This window comes from Leptonychotes weddellii, chromosome 9, assembly GCF_054177405.1.
Source record: "Leptonychotes weddellii isolate Sample4059 chromosome 9, ASM5417740v2, whole genome shotgun sequence".
Classification (NCBI taxonomy): domain Eukaryota; kingdom Metazoa; phylum Chordata; class Mammalia; order Carnivora; family Phocidae; genus Leptonychotes; species Leptonychotes weddellii.
The window spans coordinates 1,327,480-1,355,446 of record NC_138377.1 but is presented as its reverse complement, the minus strand read 5'-3'; the positions used below and the strand labels follow the sequence as shown (position 1 = coordinate 1,355,446).

General features: G+C 48.0%; 3 protein-coding genes across 4 annotated transcripts in view; 2 read left to right on the top strand and 1 right to left on the bottom strand.

Moving 5' to 3' along the window:
* Nucleotides 1-7,210, top strand: part of TRMT61A (tRNA methyltransferase 61A) — a 28,718-nt gene extending 21,508 nt beyond the window's left edge. Inside the window, exon 5 of the mRNA XM_081829843.1 lies at nucleotides 2,239-7,210. The gene's annotated coding sequence lies outside the window, so the exon portion shown is untranslated. The remainder of the gene's footprint in view (nucleotides 1-2,238) is intronic.
* On the bottom strand, nucleotides 2,884-7,125 carry BAG5 (BAG cochaperone 5). The gene has a single exon (XM_031019722.2). The coding sequence runs from the start codon at nucleotides 7,123-7,125 to the stop codon at nucleotides 5,779-5,781; it is 1,347 nt and encodes a 448-aa protein (XP_030875582.1). The 3' UTR covers nucleotides 2,884-5,778.
* Nucleotides 7,211-8,911: 1,701 nt separating the features above from the next.
* LOC115937545 (cytochrome c oxidase assembly factor 8) overlaps nucleotides 8,912-27,967 on the top strand; it is a 28,073-nt gene continuing 9,017 nt past the window's right edge. Inside the window, exons 1-3 of one of the 2 annotated variants that reach the window (XM_081829841.1) lie at nucleotides 8,912-9,087; nucleotides 22,838-23,035; nucleotides 23,959-24,022. In XM_081829841.1, the coding sequence (XP_081685967.1) occupies nucleotides 8,965-9,087; nucleotides 22,838-23,035; nucleotides 23,959-24,022 (385 nt within the window). In that variant the 5' untranslated portion in view covers nucleotides 8,912-8,964. The remainder of the gene's footprint in view (nucleotides 9,088-22,837; nucleotides 23,036-23,958; nucleotides 24,023-27,967) is intronic. The other variant, XM_081829840.1, reaches the window with a different exon arrangement.

Genomic DNA, 27,967 nt, shown 5'->3' with positions numbered 1-27,967 from the left:
AGTCTGGAAGGCAGTGTGGGGTGGCCTGGCGAGGGGTGACAAGTGAGCCAGAGGCCAGGGAGCTGTGGGAGGAAGGGCAGGTGTAGAGGCCATGCCTGCAGTTTGGCCAGGTAGGAAGGTGATGGGACCACTCAGCTCTGTGTCCCAGGCCCCTGGAGGACCGGGACGGCGACACTCATGTCAGCCTGAAGGCTGGCCGTGTTCGCTTGGGAAACAGGCTACAGGGAAATGGCTCAAGAGTTTAAAGATTTTATTTATTTTGAGAAAGCGCGTGAGCAGGGCGAGGGGCAGAGGGAGAGAGAGGGAGTCTCAAGCAGACTCCGTGCTGAGCGCAGACCCAGACGCGGGGCTCAATCCCATGACCCTGAGATCATGACTTGAGATGAAACCAAGGGTCAGATGCTCAACCAACTAGGCCACCCAAGCACTCCCAAAATGGCTCGAGTTTATTGTATAAATGAAATGTTTTGACCACGCAGTGAAGACAAGATGTGGAGGCAGGAAGTGCTCCTCAAACTGGGAGCCATGGCCTCCTGGCAGCTCAGGAAGGTGTACGGATCCAAAGAGGAGAAATATTAACTTCACTTTGAGGATTAAGTAGGAAGGAAGTATTTTTCCAGTTATAATTCACAATGAAGAGACATGAGGACAGAGTAAGACGCTGGTTTAAGACAGTATGTCTTATGAAATTTTCCCACTAAAAGGGATGCAGGGCGGGGGACGGGGCGCCTGGCTGGCTCAGTCGGTAGAGCAAGCCACTCTTGATCTCGGGGTTGTCGTTTGAACCCCATGTTGGGTATAGAGATTACTTAAAAATAAAATCTTAGAAAAAGGGGAGGGGTGCCTGGGTGGCTCAGTTGTTGAGCGTCTGCCTTCGGCTCAGGTCATGATCCCAGGGTCCTGGGTTTGAGCCCCGCATTGGGCTCCCTGCTCAGCAGGGAGTCTGCTTCTCCCTCTCACACTCCCCCTTCTTGTGTTTCCTCTCTGTCAAATAAATAAAATCTTAAAAAAAAAAAAAGAAAGAAACAGGGTTTATTGACATTTGGAGCCCAATGTGGTGTGTATTAGCTAGCATCCGCCTCAACCTTTGGTGCTAAAGGCCCATGTTGTGGAAAGGTGCTGAAGCTTGGCAGAAGAGCTGAAATTTTGGGCCCCAGCCTGAGCTCTCAACTGCTGGGCCTGAGTTCTCAGCTTCTCCCCCAGGTGGGCCATCATGAGCTCCTGGGCTGCACACAGTGTGCTCAGGAGCCCTGCAGGTAGGACCTGCCCTCCAGGTAAACTGGGGCGGGAGTTCTGCTGAGTTGGCGCTGTCCCGGATAGTGTCTGCCTTTCCTATGTGCCCTGTGACCTAGGGCATTTCCTTGGGCAAGTGATCACCCAAAGGTCTGAATCATCTATGAAACAGAATACTAAACCTACCTTGGAACACTTCTGAGAATTAAGTGTGTGTATAACATGCTTCACACAGGGCCTGGCACATTGGTTCAGTCAGTCAGAGATGGTTTTGAAAATGAAGCATTTACATTATAGCAGAAGTGGGGGCACCTGGGTGGCTCAGGCGGCTAAGTGTCTGACTCTTGATCTCAGCTCAGGTCTTCACTGAGCTTGGCGGAGAGTCTGCTTGGAAGATTCTCCCTCTGCCCCTACCCCACCTCGCTCTCTCTCTCAAATCAATCAATCACAGCAGAAGCCACCATCCGACACACCTTGACCACCTGGGTAACCTCAGAGTTGCATCCAAGGGCCCAATCTGGGCCTTGCTTGCACTCCAGCTGGTGCGTTTGCATGCCAGGGCCTCACCCCAGCCCCCTCCGGGGTTCCTCCTGTCCAGTGCCGTTAGGGACCCCTGAGCCCCCTCCCTCAGCCTCTCTGGCCCATGACATCCCCTGGCCTCACCAGTGCACACTAAGCACCCTCCCAGCTCCTGATGCCCAGGCATTTATGCCAGAGACAGATCTGGAGCGCCCAGCACAGCATGTCCTCTACCACCTTAACCAGACTGTGGTTTCTTTGGGGCCACATGGTGTGATGGATATTTTCCGACCATTAATTAGCACAGCCATGAGGCATGCAGTAGGAGCTTGACAACACTGGTTCTAATGTCCACAAGGAATCAAAGCCTAATGTGGTATACAGTGCATCTCTGTGTGGCAGAGGACTTATTAAAAAATTTCCAGTTTCCCCCAAAGTATTCTTTTTTAACCTGTACAATTTGTTTCTTTTCACTTCTGGGCCTAGGGCACATTTGCATGGCTGAGCATGTGGGTCACGTGGAAGACATTCACAGGAAGAGAGGACAGCAGAAATGTGCTCGTGGAAGGCTAGAAGCAGAACAGACAAGGTCCTGCTTTCATGTAACAGGTGTACAATGGGCAGGGAAACTGCCCGAGTGGGACTCGTCCTCGCTGGAGGCGGAACACTGGAGGTGGAACAGGGAGGTGACCGAGGGCTCAGGAGCCCTGGAAGGACTAACTGGTCAGAAATACCAGCTCTCTGCTAATGAGAAGATGATCTTCAATAGCACACCTTAACTCAAGCCTTTTCTCCGGGGAGAGGAGCTTCCCAGACTTTCCCCTCTTTGCTACAGGTAAGGTCACCTCCTGTGTGCACAGGCCCATGGGCAGAACGGGAGACCATATCTCCCCTGGGCCGTTCTCTGGTCCCCACACTTCTGGGTTTGCTTACATGGAACGGTTACCCCTTCACCTGCCACGGGACCCTGGTCTGTGCTCACCTGGCCACCTCCTTAGGTCATTACCACCAACTGGACCTACAAAGCCCACCTTCCCCATGCCGGGCCCACTCTGCCAAGACATCATTCCTCACCCGGGTTGGACAGTATATGAAGGTGAATCAGAACAGAACTCACACCTCAGATTCACATCCTTTCTCCACTGCAAAGATAAGCTAAGAGATTTTTATTGCATTAATAATTAAGGGTATACTAATATCTCAAAATACTAAATTATTTCAGACATACGATTACAATAGTCATACAATGAATAGAGTGGGGACAGGAACCAACACACTGGAGGAACACATCTGTATTGTCCATCAAAATTAATTGCAAATATTTCTCCAATTATTCTTAGAAAAATACTAGACACGTTAGAAGCTGAAAAGCTTTGCTTAAAAATAACCTGTACATACAGGATAAGCTTAGACCTTCAAAAACTAGATAAAAATTGGCAAAGTAAAACAAATGAGCAACACTGGTTAAGCATCTCGCACATACTAACTTGTATCACATACACTATACCAAGGCATTGTAGCAAAATAAAGCATCCCACTGTACTTAGGAGACTTATTCATTACATTACTTTTCATAACTACTTCATTAGAGGTCGACTGACTTTAGTCTAATTTGGGTAAAGGCTAACCTGAAAGCAAAGCTGTCTGCATGTGAGGTAAAGAAAGCAAACATTCCCAGCCAGTTTTTGCATGAACATGGATTATACCGTTTAATGCAGACCCAAGGCCAAACATTTTTTGGGGGGTAGGTTTTACTTCCATTACAGGTTCTCTTCATGTAAGATCATAAAAATACAATACACAGTGTCATGAGCCCAATTTAAAGTTACATGAGGCAGCTCCTATGAACACAGCTCCCAACCAGGGACAAGAAAAGCTAAATCCCATGTCACTAGGGTTCCTTATGGGAAAGTCATCAGGTGCAAGGAACTAGGACAGGTTGGACAGGAGACGCCACGCCTTAAGTCACTTGAGGATGATCTGATCATCTCGATGACCAAAAAGAACCCACGCGAGAAATCCGCAACGGCTCTTGAGACTTCCCTCCACTTACAGGCAGCGCTCAGAGCTGAGCGGCACAAGCCATCTCTAGAAAAGCTACAGAACACCTTGTTTGAAATGAACAGTACAGGCAGGTCCCTTTTGGAAGAACAATGGATACTTTTAAAGGAAATGCTGACATTTAACCTTCAAATCTGACATTGAAAATGATGTAGAGCCTGGGGCAGGACATGCCTCAAGTGCTTGAGAGGAAGCCTTGATTTCCCAGGGGGGTAAACTGAGGCAGCACTTGAGTTTAAAAACTTCTTTTAAGAGCATCTGAAAATGATGATACAGAATAGCAGTCCTAAAAGGACTTCGGCCAAAATGAGCTCCCAGTGACCTGCACTGGGACCTGCACGCACCAGGGGCTGGATGCGCACACAGGAGGGGCTCAAGGCCCAAAGACGCAAATGCCTTTTGACTTGGGCAATGCTGAGACAAAGCAGAAGTCTCTTGAGGGCCACACTTTTATCATCTTTTCGGTATTTAGGGCTATTCCCTTATCTCTTATTTTTAGCTGCCTACATAGTTACCAAATCATTATCTCTGAAAGAACATTACAGACTACCAGAGTCCAAAGCCATACTCTAGTAGGGTTACTGTGTGAAAGGTGACAACAGAAAGTCTGTTCGTCATCATGCTGGGGCCAACACGTTATCAAGGCACTTCAGAACTTTGGGAAATTCTTTTGTTCCCATCAACTGGCAGCCATAGAACTGGACCCTCAGAAAGCACGTACAGAAATCTGTATACCCTTTAGCAGAAGGAAAAACACCACGCACAGACAGAGCTTACTGGCTCTTTCTGGCCCTAGAGACACCTCCACGTGCCAGGGACGTGAGCTACGGAGCCCGGCAGATGCTTAGAGCTACTTTCACTGCTCAGTCCCAGGGTGCGAGGTGTTCAGACGCTAGGAGCAGCTCACCTCCTCGGACAAGCGAGCAAGGTCTGGTCCTGCAGAACCACTGGCGGATTCTGCTCGCCGCAGCCACAAAACGGCAGTGGGTGTGTGCAAGGAGTTTGTCCGTGATGCAGCCTTGAAAAGAAGCAGCCCGGGACATGCTACACTCAGACAAGTCCGCTTAGGTTTAGCACAACCTGACATCGGTAACTAATCTCCAGCTTTCATGATCTTGCCACAGAGATGGGTATTTCCTTTTTTTTTTTTTAAAAAGATCTCCTAACTTCGCTTAAATGTTCTCATCCTTACTGATGACTACGGAAAATTGTAAATTCAGACTTTACAACAAAATCTTGAAGGTAATTAGTTGGTGTTTTATCCCTTCAGTGCAGCCTCAAAGGTTTTTTTGCTATTTTCATAATTTTCTGTTGCACATGAAAATAAGATTTTCCCCTCTAAATGAAAAGTATGGGGGAAAATACAGACACCATTTTCCAAACAAAAAATGCTTATGAAAAAACAGAAAATCTGAAAACAAACAAAAACACCCCTACCCTATTAACTTGGGTTGGACCAATCAGGCCTTAGAAACAAAGAAAAAAAAACCCAAACCCTTCTGCTTTATGTAGCATAATAGAACATATCATTGTTTGCTTTTGTGTTTGGACCTTACTTCCACCTAACCAAAAATTTCCCCCTTTCTCATAATTGTTCTAGTGTTTTACCAGGTTATGTCTGTATGTAGATCCCGAAAGATCTGCATTTCAATGCTTGCACAACCCACTTAAAAATGACAAAAGCTGCCCATTCCACTTTCTGATTTAAAAAAACCCCCCAAAACCACACCACAACATACAGATAATGATCCAAATGGAAAAGTTAACATGCTGTAATGACAGTTGTTTGGCAACATCAAAAACAGCAGAGATACTGAATATAATTTGCTTAAATCATAAAAATGGAGATTGAAATCTGCATGTATAAATCACATTTAGGCTCAACGAACTGAAAGCTCTCTATAAATACATAGAAGTATATATAAAGTGCAAAACAAGAAGTATCAACCGTGAGATGGGTAGTGTTTAGTACTCCCATTCATCGGATTTCAAGTCGAGATAGCTGAGGATGTTCTGGGCGAGCTTCACCGCCTGTTTTCTGGCAGCCTTACACTTCTCTTCTCCTTGTGGGTCGACAGCGTCCAGGGCCAGCAGCTGCTTGGTGAGCAGCTCTTCCAGCCTGATGTAGTTCTTATCAGTTCGGTTCCCATCAAATGAAAGAACTTCCCCCTGGATCTCGGCCAAGTTTCCAAGGATGCTCCAGACCGCTTTATGGGACGGGTGCTCCTCACAAGCAAACGCCTTCCTCTTCTCCAGGGCCTCCTTCAAGTCAATGTAGGTTATCAGGGTTTGCACCTCAATCACCGCTCTTCTCCGAGCTTCCCGGATACAAGGGTTCTTCTCGAGACTGATCTCATCCAACTGTCCAATCAGACCCTGCAATTCTGTTTTGGAGCTCAGGTATAATTCAGGAGGATTTTGTGCTTGAAGAAGTTCATTTTTTATTTCTCTCATTCTCTTGAGGACCTTTTCTATTTTTAAAATAGAATGATTCTGTCCCAGGTCAAATGCATAAGTAGTATCTGCTTCCTCTTCCAAATCCAAATATTTCAATAATTTGTTGATATCTTCCACAACCTCCCGCCGATAATTTCTGATTTCCGTACGCCCGCACACATCCAGAGCATCCAGATCCGCAATCAGGCCCGAGAGCACACAGGATAAGTGCCTGCAAGTCTCATTATTATTGTTCACTCCCATCAGAAGTGCGATCAGAGTGCCCCTGGCCTTGTTCACCTCACACATCACCGAGTTGATTTTGGCCACTGAAGGATGCACATCCTCGGAAAGCGGCAGAGAAGGCTGCTTTTTCATGCAGTCTTCGATGATCTCTTGCACCGCACAGATTTTGGTTAAAGTGTGATACCTCGCTTTCCGCAAGGAGACCTTCCCTCCGGTTTTGACATGTGTCAGCCTCAGGATGATATCCTGGATGCCTTCTTCAAATTCATCAGTTACACAGTTGCCCCCACTATAAAATGGCACAATCTTCTCTTTCACCAGGGACTGGGCTTCTTTAAAGATGTTCTGTATTTCAATCCGGTGTGGGTGGTTTGCATTCTGCTCCAACTCTTTGAGAAGACGCTCTGTCTCTTGTGCCGCCCTCTTCCTCGCTTGCTGAATATCTCCTTTTCCTTCAGTATCTACAGAGTCTATTTCAAAAAGTTGTTTTGTTAGAAACCTCTCCAGTTTCTTGTAATTCTTGTCATCTGACAGACCACTGAAGCCAATTACTTGCTGTTCTATACTTTTTACTTCCTTTTGGATTTCCTGAAGCCTACTGATAGAAGGATGTTGGTTTCCCATATCCATACTTTTGTTGTGTTCGGTTTTACAAGCACTAAAAAAATGACAAGAAGGCCAAATTACACAAAGTCTCTACAGAAAGGTAATCGTATATTCATTTATTCTGAAATTCTCATTTTAAAAAGATACATTCAAGAAAAAGGGCCCATCATTACTGTGATCTAAACAACAGTCATACTCAAGTACACAGAGTGTGACTAATCCACTTTCCTGAAAATCACTTACACAAAGCAGTGATTAAGAAGACAGGATGCTGCAGTGGGGAATGAGCTGGAGCTCTGAGCCTGTGAATTTCCAGTGTCCACAGCTGGAAGACAGTAGCGTATGTCTTTACACGTGCCGCCCGAGGTCAACTACCAGCTTGGAGACAGCACAAGTATCTTATGTAATATTAACACTGGCCCTGGTTGTTGGCAACAGCAGGGCACCTTTGTGGATGTACAACAGTAGCTCGTTTAACCTTCAAAGGTAACAGTGCCATCCCAGCACCCCTCTGGCCCGAGAGCTGTACCTAGTTTCCAGAAAACGTAACTCTAAGTGAAACAAATAGCAGGGGATCCCAGTCACCCCCCAAAGTTCCGCTTCTGCGGTTCCTCTCCACCCTTCACACGCTTCTACAAAGCTACCCTGTTTCCCCCGGCCCCCTCTGAGCACCTCGCGAATCTTCCCTCCGCAGGAAAGGAAAGGTGAACTGGCACTGTGTTAAAAGCACCGCCTTGGCCTCTGGAGGGCTAGTACCTCCCCAGGCCCCATCATGTTCCCCCCCCACCCCGCCCCCAAACGCGACAGCTATGAACAGTTCGTTCATTAGCCTCCCACCGAGAGTCCGGAATGGCTTAACACATTTTCCCCCATGCCCTTGAGTTTCTACCAGCCGGCTCACGGAGGAGGACGGGTGATCAGTTGACACCAATCCTTGTGGGTGTCCGGGCCAGGAACATGCCTCTGGAGGCCCACGGAGGCAGGCTGCCCGGCTTCTCCCCCCCTTCTCGCCCCTCCCTGCCCGCCCTTTACCCAGAAAGAGGTCTAAGCTGGTTTGGTCTTGGTTTCCCGTGGGTGAGGTGGCGAGGTGGAAGGTCAGCCCTTTACGGGGTGCGGCACCGGAGCTGGGCCCCTAGCTGCATCCCTCTCACCCCTGCCGGCTAGGTCTGAACCGGGCGGCCGGTGAAGGGGCCGGCGGTGGCGCGGCAGCTACTGGCCGGAGCGGCCGCTCCGGGCGTCTCGCCCGGACCCCCGACGCGCCCGCCGGCCCTGACCTCACAATGGCCCGCGCGGGGAGGCGGCGCCCGCGCTCCGCCGCGCCGCCGAGCCCCCCGGGCGGGGTTGGAAGCCCCGGGAGCAGGGCGAGCGGGCCGGCCCGCGTCCGACGCAGGCAGGACGCGGCGCCCGGCCGAGGCCGGGTCGGGCGGGAGCAGGGGGCGCGCCGGCGCAGGGGTGGCTCGCGGGCCCTCCAGCCGCCGCTCGGCGCTCACCTGTGCCTCCCGCGCCATCGCGCGCTCCGCTTCCGACGTCCAGCGGCTCCGCGGCTCCGCCGTCGCCAGCCCCGCGGCCCCGCCCCGGGCCGAACAGCCCTCGCCCTGGGAAAAACGTCCTCCGGCGCCGCGCCGCGCCCGCGCCGACGCCGCCACTACCGCCTGGCACGGCAGCCCGGAACGGCCCGCGACCCAAGAGCAGCCGCCGGATCCCCGACCCCGCGCCCCGTCGCCCGCGAGGCCAGCCTTATGCTGGGAAAGCGCACGGTCGGCCGCGCCGCTCCCTCCCGCCGGCTTTGCGACCGTGCCGTAAGGCAGCCCCTCGCGCCGGCGCGACTCTGCCGTGCGCTGCGGCAGCCCAGGGACACTGGCCATGGCGGCCTTGCGAAGCTCCAGGAGGGCTTTTCTCCCTCCGCTCTGCCGTGCCTTCGCTGGCCCCGGCTGTCAGCTCGCCCCTGAGCGCGGCGCGGAGCGCAGGGATGCGGCGTCCGGCCGGGTAAGCGGGGGTCCTGCAGAGGGCGGGCCGGGAGGGCGGGCCGCCAGAGGACTGACCCAGGGACACCTGTGGGCCCCGCAGCCCTTTGTGCCCGGCTGCGGCGTCAGCCGGGCTCTCCGGGAGCAGGGCCCGCGGGGGGCGGGGGCGCGGAGAGTGGGCAGTCTCCCGCGCGAGGGGCGCCCGACCTCCCGGCCTCGGAGCCCCCCAGTGTCCTGCGTCAGCCGCCTTGGTGTCATGGAGCCGAGGGTGTCGCTGCCACCCCGGGCGCTGTTGACAGAACTTTTGCTAATGCGGCAGAGTCAGCTGGCGAGTTTGTACGCCCCTTTTCGCTCCTCGAAGATAATTCCTATAGTGGAAGAGCTCTTGATGTGCACGGCATGTTTTGTTTTGGTCTGCGTTTTGTCTTCGTTAGGATTATTAGCGGTTTTCTTCAAGCGATGGCACACTTAATCGTTGTATTTTGTAGGACTGCCCCTTGAATAGTTTTTCTTGTTTGGAAACTATGTGCATACGTGCATTTCACGGGTGGAAGGTTAATGGTTAATAACCTGTAGCAACAAAAAATGACAGTTTTTATAAATTGCACTTCTTTGGGGAAGGATGTTTTGTCTCCGAAGTCCTAGGCTTTGATTCCAACCGTCATGCGAAAATGTTGACTGAGGTGTGGAATGGGCTGCAGATACAATATTTAAACAAAGCATACATATACTAACCCCGAATTTGCCAACAGGCTAAGGATGGAGGCGGGAGAACCTGGGGTAGAAAAGCCAGTTAAGAATTCCAGAATGTGCCTGCCTGTAAATTTTCATTTATTTTAGTTTGTTACTGTTAGCTGCTTTTATAAACGCAGCTTTGAAGTTCTGTCTAGTTTTCAGTTTAGACGAGAAGTTAGCAGGGCGACTGGTCCCCTGACTCAGTTCCCTGTTAGAGTGGCCACAGCTGTGACTTACATTCCTACAACATAGAAACCCACCCAGCATCTCAGTCTTTGGGCAGGAAGATATTCATGTATTTGAAAATGCTCTGCAAGGGCAAACTTCACATCAACAAGTGTCCCTAGGATGAGGACTTACCGTAGCTTATTGGAAAAAAGAACACACAAGGGGCACCTGGCTGGCTCAGTCGGTGGAGCATGCAACTCTTGATCTCGGGACTGTGAGTTCCAGACCTGACATTGAGTGTAGAGATTACTTAAAAATAAAATCTTAAAAAGAAAAAAAAGAACACCACACACAGTTTTCTTTATTGTCACATAGCCTTGTGGTTAAAATAAATCTTACCGTGGGTCTAATCCTCAGGATGAGACCTCTCTTCCTGTTGTAGTCCCAAGTGACTAGGAAGCTGGTGCCGCTCACCTGTTTAAGCCTGTGACGGTGTTGATTGTGATGATGCTGAAAAGTGAAGCAGCTGGCCCATGAGTCAGACCTTGTTCTGTTCTAGCATTATGACTTGTGGTGTTGTGTTTTTTTGTTTTGTTTTGTTTTTTAGGATGTGTGCCCCATTATGCTAGGTATTATACAGAACTTAAAGGAACAGTTCTTACTTCAGGGCATTTTGTGTTTCCTATGTGTTTGGTCTTGTGTTTGTTTGCTGAGTATATGGCTGGTTCTCCAGGTAATTAAATTCCTGCAGCACAGAGAGATTGTTGTCTTTCAGACTTTGATTTTAAATATTAGGTGTTCTTAAAAGTAACAGGTTGTAAACCTTCTGTTTTCTTTATTTAAATAGATGTGTTTTAATCCTGTATGTTTAGTTCACACAACATATTTTTAATTAAATTTTTTTTTTAAAGATTTTATTTATTTATTTGGCAGAGAGAGACCCAGCGAGAGAAGGAACACAAGCAGGGGGAGTGGGAGAGAGAGAAGCAGGCTTCCCATGGAGCAGGGAGCCCGATGCGGGGCTTGATCCCAGGACCCTGGGATCATGACCCGAGCCGAAGGCAGACGCTTAACGCCTAAGCCACCCAGGCACCCCTTTAATTAACTTTTTAAATTTAATTCCAGTATAGTTACCATACAGTGTTATATTAGTTTCAGGTATACAATATAGTGATTCAGCACTTCCATACATGACCCAGTGCTCATCACAAGTGCGCTCCTTAAGCCCCATCCTCTATTTCCCCTATCCCCGTGGTAACCATCAGTGTGTTCTCTGTAATTAAGAGTCTGTTTCTTGGGGTGCCTGGGTGGCTCAGATGGTTAAGCGTCTGCCTTTGGCTCAGGTCATGATCCCAGGGTCCTGGGATCGAGCTCCACATAGGGCTCCTTGCTCAGCGGGCAGCCTGCTTCTCCCTCTGCCCCTCCCCCTGCTTGTGCTCTCTCTCTCTCTCTCTCTCTCTGTATCTCTGTGTCTCAAATGCATAAATAAAATCTTAAAAAAAAAAAAAAAAAAGAAGAGTCTGTTTCTTGGTTTGTCTGCCTCTTTTTTCTTTCTTTGCTCCTTAGTTTTGTTTTTTAAATTGCACACATGAGTCTTTCACTGACTTACTTATTTCACTTAGCATACTACTCTCTAGATCCATCCATGTTATTGCAAATGGCAAGATTTCATTCATCAATCAGTGGACCCTTGGGCTGCTTCCAGATCTTGGCTATTGTCGATAATGCTACTATAAACACAGGGGTGCATGTATCCCTTTGAATTAGTGTTTCTGTATTCTTTGAGTAAATACCCCGTAGTGAGATTATTGGATCGTAGGGTAGTTCTATTTTTAACTTGTTGAGGAACCTCTATACCGTTTTCCACAGTGGCTGCACCAGTTTGCATTCCCATCAACAGTGCGGGAGGGTTCCCCTTTCTCCACATCCTCACCAACATCTGTTGTTTCACACTACATATTTTTCATTAATTCTTTGTTCTCCATTGGAATTAAGGAGAGCTGCTTTTTTTTTTTTTTTTAAAGATTTTATTTATTTATTTGACAGAGAGAGACACAGCGAGAGAGGGAACACAAGCAGGGGGAGTGGGAGAGGGAGAAGCAGGCTTCCCGCCGAGCAGGGAGCCCGATGCGGGGCTCGATCCCAGGACCCTGGGATCATGACCTGAGCCAAAGGCAGATGCTTAACCATCTGAGCCACCCAGGCGCCCCTAAGGAGAGCTGCTTTTAGGGTCTACATGATTTATTCCCATCTCCTATCTTTGTACCACTTTTTCTTCCAAACCCAACTTAAAAAGTCAGCTCTTGGGGCGCCTGGGTGGTGCAGTCAGTTGAGCATCCGACTCTTGATTTTGGCTCAGGTCATGATCTTAGGGTCACAATATCGAGCCCCACGTCGGGCTCGGGCTCGCACTCAGCGGTGTCTACTTAAGATTCTCTCCCTCTCCCTCTGCTTCTCCCCCATACCCTCTCTCTCAAATGAATAAATAAATTAAAAAAGAAAAGTCAGCTCTTGGGGCGCCTGGGTGGCTCAGTCGATTAAGTGCCTGCCTTCGGCTCAGATCATGATCCCAGGGTCCTGGGATCAAGCCTTGCGTTGGGCTCCCTGCTCGGTGGGAAGCCTGCTTCTGCCTCTCCCTCTGCCTGCCACTTCCCCTGCTTGTGCATTCTCTCTCTCAAATTAATGAAATCTTTAAAAAAAAGAAAAGAAGGGGCGCTTGGGTGGCTCAGTTGTTAGGCGTCTGCCTTTGGCTCAGGTCATGATCCCAGGGTCCTAGGATTGAATCCCACATCTGTCAGGCTCCAGGCTTAGTGGGTAGTCTGCTTGTGGGATTCGCTCTTCCTCTCCCTCTTCCCCTCCCCTCTCTCAAATAAATAAATCTTAAAAAAAAAAAATCGTGTGGTTAAACTCCATTATTCTCGAGACAAGGGCCCAAGGCCCAGAGAGGTGGAGTGACTGGCCTGGTGTTACCCAGCAGAATCAGGGCTAAAGGGAGCTGTTCTCATTCTCAGTCTGGTGTTCTCTTGTCGCCACATGCTTTTTTATCGAATGAAGTGATTACAGGGTTTCCCCTTATTCTGTTAATGTGGGCAATTGCACTCATTTCTTGTTACTTATGGGAAATTTAAAACATGCAAAAATAGAAGATTATAAAGAATTGCTGTGTATCTAGTACCCTGCTTGTATAGTTATCTACTCGGGGGTGTTTATCTCATCTTTACCCCATCCCTCCCCCCACTCCCAGATAATTTTGTGGCCGATATCAGACTGCATACTTCATTTGTAACTATTTCCATATGTATCTTTAAAAGATACGGATTTTGGGATGCCTGGGTGTCTCAGTTGGTTAAGCATCTGCCTTCAGCTCAGGTCATGATCCCAGGGTCATGGGATTGAGCACCCCCATCAGGCTCCTTGCTCACTGGGGAGCCTGCTTCTCCTTCTGCCTGCCCGTCCCCCTGCTTGTGCTCTCTGTCTCTCTCTGACAAATGAATAAATAAAATCTTGTATATAAAGGGATGCCTGGGTGGCTCAGTTGGTTAAGCGTCTGTCTTTGGCTCAGGTCATGATTCCAGGGTACTGGCATGGAGTCCCGCATTGGGCTCCCTGCTCAATGGGGAGCCTGCTTCTCCCTCTGCCTCTGCCTCTCCCCCTGCTTGTGCTCTCTATTTCTTTCTCTCTGTGTCAAATAAATAAATAAAATCTTTTAAAAAAATAAATAAAAAATATAAAAGACACGGATTTTAAAAATACATATAAACATAATAACTAAAATATTATGATTCCTTAATTCCAGCAAATGTTCAGTGTTCAGGTTTTTCCGATTGTCTTAGAAGTCTTTTTTTTTTTTTTTTTACGTTTGCTTGTATCAGGATGCAAATAAGGTCTACACATTGCAACTGATTGATATTCTTTTATTTCTCTTTTCATCTATAGGTTTTGACCATCCCCTTCCACTTTTCAAAGCAGTTTATTGGGATCAGGGGAAGGATGTATCCTGTAGAATTTCCCACAGTCTGCATTTTGCTGTTGGCTTTCCCCTGGTGTAATTTAATGTGTTCCTCCCATCTGTGTGTTTCCTGTAAATGGACAGCTGCAATCTAGAGCCTTGACCACATTTAGATTTGACTTTTTTTTTTTGAGATGACTACTTCATTGGGAATTTGTCTTCTTCCATCAGGATTGATTGATTTTCCGATGTTAAACCAAGCTTTCACTCCCAGTATAAACCCAGTTTGGTCCTGGTGTGCTGGTCTTTTGACGTACTCCTGACTGGTATGCCGAGGCGTCTAGCCTCTGTCTAGATGGGAGGCAGGGGATTCCAGCCCTCCAGAAGGTCAGACTTTCAGTTCCCATCTCAGAAGTGTCAGGACGATAGACCAGGAAACACCTGCAGGAACACTAAAATTGGCCAACATCTGTTCCTTTCATCTTTGCCCACTGGTTTCCCCAGTGGCCGATAATGTGACACCTTAACTCAGGAGCTTTGTGGTATGTGTAGGTACTTCTGGGAAGGAGGGCCTGGGGGAAAGTCTTCCATTCCAAATCCTGGCTTGGGGGGGGGCGGGCAGAGCAGGAGTGTGCCGGGAGAGCTCGGGGGCCTGCTGTGAAGCGGAAGGGATGGAGAATGAAGCGGGGCCTACACAGCGGGACCAGGAGAAGCCCAGCACGGGGCTGCCTGGCTGGCAGTTTGCACTTCAAGAGGAAAGACTGGAAGGTTAGTGCCCCACCAGACACAGTGATGAAAACTCAGTCTGACAAGTAGCTGCATGCACGGTCCTTCCTCTGTGAAGAGGCAGAAACTGTCGGCCGCTTGCCAGCGGAGCTGTTGGGTCCCAGCTTGCGCGGCGCCCGCCTCCCGCCCCTTCCAAGACAGCCACTCCCCTTCGCGCCAGCCGCGCATTACATGCTGATGCTGTAAGAGCCACAAATTACAGTAATTACTCTAACCTCAAAGGGATTCTTCCTTTTTACAGAAGGGCTTTTTCCTCCCCCAAACCCCTTCTCCTCCCTTTTAAATAGCTGTTCTTGGATGTACAAAGACGGAACATATATTTATAGGGAAGAGAGAGGAGCCACCTCTGCCACAATTAAGATAGGATCTCTCAGATTATCATGGAGAACTGAGGGTGGTGGACAGCTCACCCGTCACGCAGAGTACTGGAGCGATCACGAAGCGACAGGTGGAAGAGTAACTGAACTCTTCTGGTGCCACTTTGAGCTTCCTTCGTTCCGTGTGGGTCGGTTGAAAAAGCCATGAATTGTTGGGATGGCTCCTTGACGTTTCCTGATAGGCAGCCTGTAAGAAGAGACGGGTCCAGGTCTGAAAGGTGGTAAAACTGGTGAAGCACAGTTAGGGTGAAGCCTGCCCGTCTGTCTCCTTGCTGCTGTCCTTCAGCGTCGTCAGTCAGCTTGGGGAAGGGGAGGAGCCCCCAGCTTGGGATGGAAGTCCGCAGGGGTGAGCCTGGGCTGGCCATCTCTGTTTCCACCCACTGGGTCCCTTTGTGTGAATCACCTTTAGTTTCTAAGACTAAAGGCTTTGGGGCAGAAGTCCAGAAATATTCGTGGAGGGTTTTTTTTAAAGGCTTTTTCCAATAAAATGGAAACTAGAGATCATATATTGTTTTTAGAATGATGGATAAAATGTGAAAGATCTACATATTGCCATCCTGCTGTTGCCTTCTGAAAAGGATTGTTATGCCAGTCTAGTATCAGATCAGTATTTGATGATGACAAGCAGCAGTTTCAGGTCTTAGGGAAGCTGATTAGGGTGTCTTTCTGCCAGCAGGGCCCTTTGCTGTCACACAGGAAGGAGGAATTCAGTCCCCTCTGTGAACTTGCTGGCCCTTCATTTGGAACTTTCCACCTTGGCAGTGCCTCTTCTTTTTTTTTTTTTTAAGATTTTATTTATTTATTTGACAGAGAGATAGCGAGAGCAGGAACACAAGCAGGGTGAGCACGGGAGAGGGAGAAGCAGGCTCCCTGCTGAGCAGGGAGCCCGATGCGGGGCTCGATCCTAGGACCCTGGGATCATGACCTGAGCCGAAGGCAGACGCCCAACGACTGAGCCACCCAGGCACCCAACTGTGCCTCTTCTAAAGTGTCCAGCTTTGCCTGAGAAAGACACTTCAGAAGTACTAGGCAAAAGTAAACACGATCAAACGTAGGGATGTCAGAATCTGCAAGAAATGAATGCAGAATGAAGTCAGACTGAGCAGGTCTGTAGGGCGCAGCACTCCGGTGTGGGTGGGGACCTGCAGCAGTCGTGGCCTTGCAAAGGTGACAGCGGTGGCTGGACTGACCCCCCCTCCCCCAAGTCAGCTGGTCAGTCTGGCTCCCACATCCTCTGCCGCTCTGGCCTGTCCACCTACACCAGCCCCTCCCTGTTCTCCCACTGTGCGTGAGTCTGACTCCAGAACGCTCAGTGAGGCTCTGCTGCTCTGACTATCCAGACTTTGGAAAATCTAGAAACTTGTCAGGAACTAACAGTTAAGGATCCTCAAGAACCCAAAATGTAGGGGCGCCTGGGTGGCCCAGTCCTTAAGCGTCTACCTTCAGCTCAGGTCATGATCCCAGGGTCCTGGGATCGAGCCCCGCATCGGGCTCCCTGCTCAGCGGGGAGTCTGCTTCTCCCTCCCCCCACTCCCCCTGCTTGTGTTCCCTCTCTTGCTGTCTCTCTGTCAAATAAATAAATCAAATCTTAAAAAAAAAGAAAAAGAACCCAAAATGTAAAGAATACTCGACAGCAATGACTTTTGGCTCATTCAGAACTCCTGAACATTCTGATGCTAGTTCATCAATAATTGCCATCTCTGATTTGTTAGGTGTCTTTCCACCAAATAGTTCATATATATTGAGCTTTTTTGAAGATTGAGTGGATTTCTTGCATAGAGAGAGAGAGAGAGTCAACAGGAAAGATTAAGACTGGGAAGAACATTGTTCCAACAAGTGCATGTTCCGACCATAGAACAGACAGACGCCGCGGTCCGTGCCGCCATGGGCTCGCAGTCTAGTGGGAAAAGCAGGCACGAACAAGCACTGTGAGGAGCCACGGGGAGCACCTGGAGATGTGCCCTTGAACCTGTGGTCTGTGATGATGGGGGTGGGGGGACCACAGGGAGAACATGTGCAGTCTGAGGAGGCACAGAAGCAGGCTGGTGTGTCATTGAAGGAGGCTCCTGTGTGGGGGGAGGGCAAAAGCCCAGACTGCCAGACCACAGGGAGGGGTTAGACTCTCTCCCGAGGGTAATGAGTAATCACTGAAGGTTTTAAGGGAAGGGGGAGCATGGTTTGAACGGGGGTTTTGGAGAGATTGCTTCGCTGCATCGCTGGGTATGGAGACAGAGTAGACAGGGAGGGTGTGGTCCCGAGGCAGCTGGAGCTGCTCAGACCGGCCCATCACAGGATTGTCTTGGAGGCAGAAACAGGGCGCTCTGCGCAAACGCTGTAAACCTCACCACAGGAGGAGATGGGTGCGGCTTTTGAATCCTTCGAGTCCTGGTGTGGGGATGCCAGAGTTCAGCGTCTCCTGGGGCCAGGGCAGAAACCAGGCCAGGATTGTGCAAAGCTTATTCCTTCAGCCCCAGAGGAGGAGGTTTCTCAAAGGATAGCATGTGACTCTTTTTAACTTTGGTCAACAGTAGGTTCTTACATCTGCTGCTGTGAGAAAAAGTGAAAGTATTGGCAGTGATCATGAAATAAGCTAACTTGAAACAGGTAGAAAGTTGTCAGTCTAGCAACATCATCCTCCAGAAGTCTGAAGGTGATAACAGAGGAAAAGTACTGGGGGAAGCAGCAGAGCCTGCTCAGAGGCATTGCTCAGAAAGTGAGGCTAATTGGGCAGAGCTCTTTTTTTTTTTAAAGATTTTATTTATTTTTTTGACAGAGACACAGCGAGAGAGGGAACACAGGCAGGGGAGTGGGAGAGGGAGGAGCAGGCTTCCCGCGGAGCAGGGAGCCCGATGCGGGGCTCGATCCCAGGACCCCGGGATCATGACCTAAGCCGAATGAGCCACCCAGGCGCCCCGCATGTTTCACTTTTATCCTGTCCTTACTATCAAGTAACCTTTGTATCTGAAGTGTACAAACTAGTCACTGACAACCCTGGGTTGGCTAGTAGTAGAGGATGTTGGCAGAAATCAGTGAAAGGACTGCAGTGAGGTAATGCTTGTGCCTAGAGAATGGTTGCAGTGAGAACAAAGGACACACTGCTGGAGGGAACGTAAAGGCGCAGCTGCTCTGGGAAAGTCTGGCGGTTTCTCAAGAGGTTAAACATAGAATTACCATATGACCCAGCAATCCTTCTCCTATGTATACACTCAACAGAGTTGAAAACACAAAAATCTGTACACGAATAGTCACAGCAACACTATTCATAATAGCCCAAGGGGCGCCTGGGGGGGCGCAGTCAGTTGAGCCTTGGAATGTTGGTTTTGGTGCAGGTTGTGATCTCATGGTCATGGGATTGAGCCCCGCATCGGGCTCCATGCTCAGCTCGGAGTCTGCTTGGGGTTCTTTCTTTCTCTCCCTCTGCGCCTCCTGCTGGTGTGTGCTCGCTCACTCTCGCTCTCTCAAAAATAAATAAAAATCTTAAAAAAAAAAATAGCCCCCACGTGGAAACAACCCAGATGTTCTCAGCTGATGAATGGATAAACCAAATGTGTTATATCCATACTATGAAAGAGCAGTCAGCCATACAAAGGCATGAAGTACTGACATGTGCTACAACGTGGATGAGCCTTGAAAACAGTTACGTGAAGGAAGCCAGTCACGAAAGAGCACAGACTGTATTATTCCATTTACATTAAATGTCCACAATAGGCAGAGCCATTCAGGTGGAGAGTAGAGCATTGGTTGCCAAGAGCCAGGGGAGGGAGAACGGGAGTGACTGCTCATGGAGACGGGGTTTCTTCTTGGGGTGGCGACAGTGTTCTGGATTGGCAATGTTTGCACACCTCCGGGAACATGCTAAAAACACTGATTTGCATACTTTAACGGGGTTAATTTTATAGTATGTGAATCATTTCTCACCAAAGCTGTTGTTAAAACAATGAAAACAGTTTGTAAGAATCAATTGGCTCTGTGGAATTTACAAGGAAGGGTATCATAGTTTATTATTATTGTTTGTGAAGTGTGTGCCACACATCCTTATATCAGCAAAGTTATAATCCTATACGTCCCTCAGGTGTACTAAACACGCACCAGCACATTGCTCAGGGGGCGGCCCCATCGATTCCTCACCACTGCCCCATGCTTCTCCCTGCTCCTCCACCTTACAGCTCCCAGATCCACCCCCAACCACAGCAGAGAAAGGCTCCTGGCTTCTCTACCCCCACAGAGTGCTCGCATCCCCCCAGAGCAGGCCTGGCGGGGGCCGGGGGGGGTCCCTCCTTGCACTCCTCTGGGGCCTCCTTCGGTGTCATCATTGCTCTGGAAATGTTGCTTGAATTTCAGGAACATCTCTGCACATCTAACTTGGCAAACTTTTCCAAGCATATTTTTTCTATGAAATAACAGTACTTTTATTTTTTATTTTTTTAAAGATTTTATTTATTTGAGAGAGAGAGGGAGAGAGGGAGGGAGGGAGAGCACAGAGGGAGAGTGAGAGGGAGAAGCAGACTCCCCGCTGAGCAGGGAGCCCGATGTGGGGCTTGATCCCAGGACCCTGGGATCATGACCTGAGCCGAAGGCAGACACTTAACCAACTGAGCTGCCCAGGCGCCCCGAAATAACAGTACTTTTGTTTGTTTGTTTGTTTGTTTGTTTTTTAAGATTTTATTTATTTATTTGAGAGAGAGAGAATGAGAGACAGAGAGCACGAGAGGGAAGAGGGTCAGAGGGAGAAGCAGACCCCCTGCCGAGCAGAGAGCCCGATGTGGGACTCGATCCCGGGACTCCAGGATCATGACCTGAGCCGAAGGCAGTCGCCCAACCAACTGAGCCACCCAGGCGCCCCCCGAAATAACAGTACTTTTAATCTGTGATTATTGACATGCATTATAAGTTAAACATTTGTATAACAGGCTTTGAGTGACCATGGTTGTTGTTTTTTTTTAATTTAAATTCAATTAATTAGCATATAATGTATGACTAGTTTCAGAGGCAGAGGTGATTCATCAGTCTTTTATAACACTCAGTGCTCATTACATCACGTGCCCTCCTTAATGTTCATCACCCAGTTACCCCATCCCACCACCCCCCTACACTTGGTTCTTTAGCTCAGTTCTCAAGGTTGAGTCCAGGGACCTGAATGAATGTCAGCCCACATTGCGACAGGAGGGCTGAGGATTAGACACGGAGCTGAGCAGATGGGAACTCTCTTGCTACGGCCTCTCCTTCCCTCCCATGCTGCTCGTGCCAGGTGGGCCATCATTAAACGCTAGCCACATTCTATTGGTAAAATGATTAGCTATTGTTTCTACTTTTTCAAATTAAATTATCAGGGAGTAGCCACGTAGACAAAATCTGCTTTAGGTTAAAATTTGCAAGCCCTGCATCTCTGTTTTTAGTTCCTTGGAAGTTGCATCTTGTAATGATGATCATGAAGTACTGAAATATCCTGAATGAAGTGCCTTCCCAAGGGAAAAGAAATATTAATTATGTTCATTGTAGTATTTTTTTTGGTGTTTGTAAGTTTTTTTTTTTTTTTTAAAGATTTTATTTATTTGGCAGAGAGAGACATGGCGAGAGAGGGAACACAAGCAGGGGGAGTGGGAGAGGGAGAAGCAGACTCCCCGCTGAGCAGGGAGCCCAATGCGGGGCCCTGGGATCATGATCTGAGCCGAAGGCAGACGCTTAACCACTGAGCCATCCAGGTGCCCCTGGTGTTTGTAAGTTTTAACCATTCTTTTAATTGACTTTGGGGTGTAATTTGTATACAGTGAAATGAATACACCCATTCAAAGTGTACATCTGATGAATTTTAACAAACATGAATCTTTGCAGTTGCCACCCCAATAAGAGCAATCCCTTTCACCCTCAACCTGACAATCACTGATGTGACTAATTTTTTTCCTAGAATGCCACACAGTGCAATCCCATAGCACATCCTCTTTTGTGCCTGGCTCTTTCGGTCTGTATATTCTAAGACTCATCCATGCTCCTTTCTGTTGCTGCTGGTTTTCCAGTTTTTGATGCAGGGAGGGTGCATGGGAGATACTCTTATTGGAGGTAGAAGTCATGGTCAGTAGTGTGTTGTTGTTGTTGTTGTTTTAAGTAACTTATAAGAGATTTCTTTATTTTTATTTTTTATTTATTTAAAAAAAATTTTTTTTTAAAGATTTTATTTATTTGAAGATTTATTTATTTATTTATTTGAGAGAGAGAGAATGAGAGACAGAGAGCATGAGAGGGAGGAGGGTCAGAGGGAGAAGCAGACTCCCCGCTGAGCAGGGAGCCCGATGCGGGACTCGATCCCGGGACTCCAGGATCATGACCTGAGCCGAAGGCAGTCGCTTAACCAACTGAGCCACCCAGGCACCCCTTATAAGAGATTTCTAAATTGAGTGGTACTTTCCCCATGAGTTTTGGTTACATTGATCTTTTAATGGACAAATGGAAAGCTAGTCTTTTGACTACTCCAGTCATCTTTTTGTTTTAATATCGAGTTTATTAAAGCCCAATTTATATACAGCAACACTCACTGCTGACAGACGTGTGCACCAGCGCCGCAATTCAAGATAGAGAACGTTTTCATCAGCCCAGAAAATTCCTTTGTAGTCACCCCCTTCCTCCACCCCACCACCTGTCTTTTCCACAATGTCCTTTGAATAGAATCATACAGTATGCAACCTCTTGATGTGGCTTTTTCAGTGAACATGATGCATCTGAGATTCATCTGTGTTGCACGTAGTTCTCTATTGTTGAAGAGTACCCATTGTGTGGACGCACCATACTTTGTTTTTCCACTCACCAGTGGGAGGACATTTAGGCTCTTTTCAGCTTTTGGCAATTATAAATAAAGCCACTTTTAGCAGTCACATACAAGCTTTTGTGTGAACATATGTATTTGTTCATCTTGGATAAATACGTAGGAGTGGGTTGCTGGGTTATATGTGAGGTGTATGTTTAATGTGTAATGGACTGCCAGCTTTTTTCCAAAGCGGCTGCACCAGTTTGCATTCCCACCCGCGACGTGTAAGAGCTCATGTGTTTTACATCTTCAACAGCACTTGCTATTGTCAGACGCTTTTGGGGGTTGTTTTAGCCATATTAAAAGATGTGTAGTGATATCTCATTGTGGTTTTGATTTGCATTTCCCTGAGGACTAGTAATGTTGAGCATGCTTTTATGTGCTTATTTGCCATCTATATATCTTCTTTGGAGAAAGTTTTATTTGGCTAATTTGTCCATTTTTAAATTGGGTTGTCTGTTTTCTTATTACTGAGTTTTGAGAAATTTTATATATTCTGGGAATAAGTCCTTTTTCAGATTTGCATATATTTTCTCCCAGTCTGTGGCTTGTCTGTTTTATTTTGTGGATTGTGCTTTTGGTGTTGTATCTAAGCAATCGTTGCCTAGTCTAAGGTTGTAAACATTTTCTACTGTTTTAGAAGTTAGAGGTTTTATAGTTTTAGATTTTACATTTAGGTCTTTGATCCATTTTGAGTTAGTTTTGTATACAGTACAAAGTAAGCTTGAGATGCTTTTTTTTTTGCATTAGGATTGAATTACCCCAGTCCCATTCTTGAACATGTTCTGTATAATGTTCATGTTAATAATATTTATTATAATTCTTTTAACTTGGATATTCTCTGACAGATAGTCTTAAACAGAGGAAGCTAATGAGGGACTTTAATAAATCTAGACTGTTCATTTTATACTACTAGGGATTCGTTTAGTTTATGTTAACCCTGTGCATTTTGTTAAAGGTCTCAGGATTCTGCCCTCCAAGAAAATCTTGCCATGATTGGATAGGACCCCCAGATAAACATTCAAACCTTCGACCTGTTTACTTTTACGTCCCCGAAAATGAATCACCGTTGGAACAAAAGCTAAGACAATTAAGACAAGAAACACAAGAATGGAACCAACAGTTCTGGGCAAACCAGAATTTGACATTTCGTAAGGTAAGCTTAGATCAGAGGGCCAAGTGAGAAAGAAATAACACAGGTGGCCACGTGGGGGCGCTAAATCCTTAGTCTTTGCCTTTCTGTTACTTGGTCAGCCTTGGTCCCTCCCTCCCTCCCTCCATCCCTTTCCTTTCTCTCCCTTCCCTCTTTTATACAAATAAACGTATGTGAATGTATGTACGTATATAATTTTTAAGTCAGTATTGTAACTGTGCATAAGAAATACTGATCATCGTAACATCACAGATCTTGAGGCTTTCAAGTAGTTAAAAGGAGTAGCAGAGCCAGAACTAGAACAGGTCTGTGTGTGTGTTTATGAAAATATGGGTTTGTTTTTGTTTAGAGATTTTATTTATTTGTCGGAGAGAGAGAGTGAGAGAGAGAGGCAGGCAGAGGGAGAAGCAGGCTCCCCGCTGAGCAAGGAGCCTGATGTGGGACTCGGTCCCAGGACCCTGGGATCATGACCCGAGCCAAAGGCAGACGCTTAACCAACTGAGCCACCCAGCCATCCCGAAAATATGGGTATTTGTGATGTGATTTCATTCTGAGGATTCAGAATTCTTAACAGCACATTGTAAATGAACTATATGAGAAAGAAGTAGAAATATTCTAATCCAGAAGGAACGTATTTAAGCTTTGTATGTCTTACTGTTTGGGTGGGCTATGTCAAATGGACTATATTTATTTTATTCTGTGGATTTATAAACAGTACCTCCCAAAGTTTATTAAACATCTTGTTTTCAAATCCTACTTCAAGCATGGGACTTTAAACCATATTCAGATGGCTTAAACCAGGTTTGGAGATGGGTCCTTTCTTAGAAATCTCCATCCAGACTTGTCCAGAACACTTTGAGCTGTGTCCTAGCCAAGGAAAGATGGAAAGATGAAGAAAGGGCGTTCTAATGGTTGTCTTCTTTTAGGAAAAAGAAGAATTTATTCACTCAAGACTAAAAGCTAAAGGCCTGGAACTGAGAGCTGGATCAGGTTAGTTCATTTGTCCTTTTTCTTCTAACATTGTGTTTGTTTGAGTAACTGCATAAGAAGATAAAAAGAAAGGATGTCAGGGGCGCCTGGGTGGCGCAGTCGGTTGAGTGTCCCAACTCTTGGTCATGATCTCAGGGTCGTGAGATCGAGCCCCTCATTGTCAGGCTCCACACTTAGTGGGGAGTCAGCTTGAGATTCTCTCTTTCCTCCTGCCCCTCCCCCTGCCCCCCGTCAAAAAAAGAAAAAAAGAAAGATGTCAGATGAAGGAGAGAAAGCTGAGGGGGCAAGTTGTGGTCTCCTTTGGGGCAGGTGCTCTGAGTGTGTACGGTGGGTCTGCCCTCCTCCTGCTCCCTCTTTTCCCTTTGGGGGAGATCATCCCTCTCCTGATTTTAGGTCATTCTAATCGATGACTTCCCTCTGACCTTTGAACATCTATCCCAAAGTCCCATGGCTTCTGCAGCGTTTTTCTCTCCTATACCAGCTCCACTTCCTGCATTCCTGACCTCAGTTCATAGCCCCACCAGCCCCCAGGAGCCGCAAACCTCATGGGAGTCCACCTCAAATCCGTCACCTCCCATTTCTCTATGAGGATTACCTCTTAAACATTTCTCAGTACTCTGACCACTCCCTGTCCTTGAAACATTGCTTTTCGTTCAGGCCTTTGTGAGTTCTGTGACTACTGCAGCAGCTTTCTGATTGGTTCGTTGACCTCCAATCTTTAAATCAGGGGTCGGCAAACTTTCTGAAAAGGGCGAGATAGTAAATAGTCTCTTTTTCTGGGCCATGTCGGGTCTCTGTTTCAGCTGTTCAGCTCTGTTGTGGGAAGGCAGCCATGGAAAATCCATAGGCTAGTGGGCATGAATGTGTTCCAGTAAAACTTTATTTACAAGAGCAGGGGTGGTGGGCCACATTTGGCCTGCAGGCTGTAGTTTATCAACTCCTGCCTCACATTCATTCTTTGTAGTGTAGCCAGGCTGTCCTTCCCCACGTGCAGATCTGACATTTGTTGCCTAGCTTAGGTTTTCAGACCCCTGTGACTACAGAATGGCAGCTGTGCTCCCAGCCCAGCTCCCCTCTTTCACGTCTCGTCCCCCGTGCTGTGTGCTTGGCAGACGGGAATGCTCTGCTCCATTCGGTCCCCTCTGCCTACTGAGCTGCCTGCTCTTTTTTGGATAGAAGATCTAGTGCTCAAAAAAACCTTTGATCATTTTCTCTTGCTGTTGATGTTAGGCCTGAATAACATTTCAAACTGTTTGTTAAACAGATTTCTACTGTCAAAACATTATTCTCATGGAAAATCTGAAGCCATTGACCCCAAAAGCCATGTCTGTCGTTGGGCTAAAGCACTGTCCCTCTCTCCCTGCTAATCCTTCACCTCACCTGGATCTGTTCAGGCTACAGAGCTGGTGATGATGGGCTTTGCTGTTTGCTGTCATCAAGGTGCTGTCTTGGCGGCGGGAGCCAGCAGGAGAGGGTGCTGGGTCCCAACAGTAAGTGTAGAATAGTGGCTCACAATTTCAGACCCTGATCATGCTGGGTACTATGCTAAGTCCTTTGCTTGTGTCATCTTTTTTTTTTTTTTTTTAATTTTTATTTATTTGAGACAGAGAGAATGAGAGAGAGAGAGCACATGAGAGGGGGGAGGGTCAGAGGCAGAAGCAGGCTGCCTGCCGAGCAGGGAGCCCGATGCGGGACTCGATCCAGGGACTCCAGGATCATGACCTGAGCCGAAGGCAGTCGCTTAACCAACTGAGCCACCCAGGCGCCCCTGTGTCATCTTTTTATTTCCCACAGTGACCGAAAGAAATAGGTCCTGCTACTTTTGCCATTTTATTTTTTTAAAGATTTTAGTTTTTTGGTTTTTTTTTTTTTTTTAGATTTTATTTATTTATTTGACAGAGAGAGATAGCGAGAGCAGGAACACAAGCATGGGGAGTGGGAGAGGGAGAAGCAGGTTTCCCGCTGAGCAGGGAGCCGGATGTGGGACTCGATCCCAGGACCCTGGGATCATGACCTGAGCCGAAGGCAGATGCTTAACGACTGAGCCACCCAGGTGCCCCAAAGATTTTAGTTTTTGACAGAGAGACAGTGAGAGAGGGAACACAAGCAGGTGGAGTGGGAGAGGGAAAAACAGGCTTCCCGCTGAGCAGGGAGCCTAATGTGGGGCTCGATCCCAGGACCCTGGGATCGTGACGTGAGCCGAAGGCAGACGCTTAATGACTGAGCCACCCAGGCACCCCAATAAATAAAATCTTTAAAAAAAATTTATTTTTAAGCAATCTCTACACTCAATGTGGGGCTCGAACGCACAACCCCGAGATCAAGAGTCACACGCTCCACTGACTGAGTCAGCCAGGTGCCCTGGGAGGACTCCTTTTGATCCTTCTGTAAAGGAGTGTGCTGAGGGGACACAGGTGGCTCAGGCCCCGGGCTGGGGTAGAGCTGGGCCCGGGCGTGGCCTGTTCTCAGCTGCTGGAGCCATAAACAGCAGCCCACCCCAGGCCTCAGCCTTCTCTTGCCGTGAATGGGCTTTCTCCGCCTCCCAGTGTACTTCCCTAGTTCAAGGGCAGGGCGCCTCGGAGGCTCTCCTGGGGCGGGGCCTGGGGGCCCGTGGGGAGGGGCCCTGGAATCAGGGAGGCTGAGGCTCGGCGGGTTGTGTTGAGTGAGCGGGGCTGCTGCTGTGGAAACGGGGCCTGGTGGCGGCGCAAGGCCAGTGTAAACCAGGGGGGCTGGACAGAGGGTTGCGTCCAGGAAACAAGTGACACGGAAACAGCGGATGATAGAGCAGAGATACCAGGGGCAGTCTTGCTGAAGAGCACGAACCAGTTTGTAGAAATGACAGAGTACGTGTGGGTGAGGGTGTGACTGCAGATTACAGTGCGTATTGGGACAGCACCCAGGAATCGCTGTGTGCTCTCTGAACTTATGGGGCGTCTCCCAGGAGCGGCTCGGTGCTGCTGGAGGGACAGTGCGGTACAGCGCTCGGAGGTGGTCAGCGGCAGGAGAACATTCCAGCCTTCTTTCCAGAAGGACGTGACTGCCAGCAGCACACATATGCCAGGAAGCAGGAGAATTTTGATCACAGAACATCTAAGAAAGAAAGCATCCTAGAGGAAAACATGAGAGAGTCAGCCACTTGTTCCTTGCAACGTTATCTTTTTTTTTTTTTTTTTTAAGTAGGCTCCATACCCAGCGCCAGAGCCCAGCACGGGCGGGGCTCGAACTCACAACTCCTAGATCAAGACCTGAGCTGAGATCAAGAGTCGGATGCTCAACCGACTGAGCCACTCAGGCGCCCCCACAGCATTATCTTTAATTGCAAAAAAAAAGCTGGGGGGAAATATCTAAATTCCAGTAATCACAGATTAGATAAGTGGCCCTCCCACTTGGTGGATGTTCACTGGAATATTCTGCAGCAATGTAGAAAAATTACTGAATGTCCAGTGCAAGAAGCAGAACGCCATGATTTCAGCTCTGCCTGTCCCCAAATTAAGTCTCATTTGCAGAGCAGCAGTGCCGTGGGAGGATTCTTGCCTCTAATTTCTTTTGTTGCAGAAGTAAGTTTTCATGCAGTGGGAAAGCCAGCTGGTATGTATGAACCCCGCACCCGGTTTTCAGTAGACGTATAGCGAGGTAGGTTATGCTGCCTACCTCCCTCTGTTTACTTTCATTAGAGCTCAGTAGCATGTTGCAGTGTTGGTAGGCATGGGATCTGAGTAACTTAGTGCACATTTCGGTGCTTCTGCTTTATTTTTTTTTTTTTAAAGATTTTATTTATTTATTTGACAGAGAGAGACACAGCGAGAGAGGGAACACAAGCAGGGGGAGTGGGAGAGGGAGAAGCAGGCTCCCCGCAGAGCAGGGAGCCCGATGCGGGACTCGATCCCAGGACCCTGGGATCATGACCTGAGCCGAAGGCAGTCGCTTAACCAACTGAGCCACCCA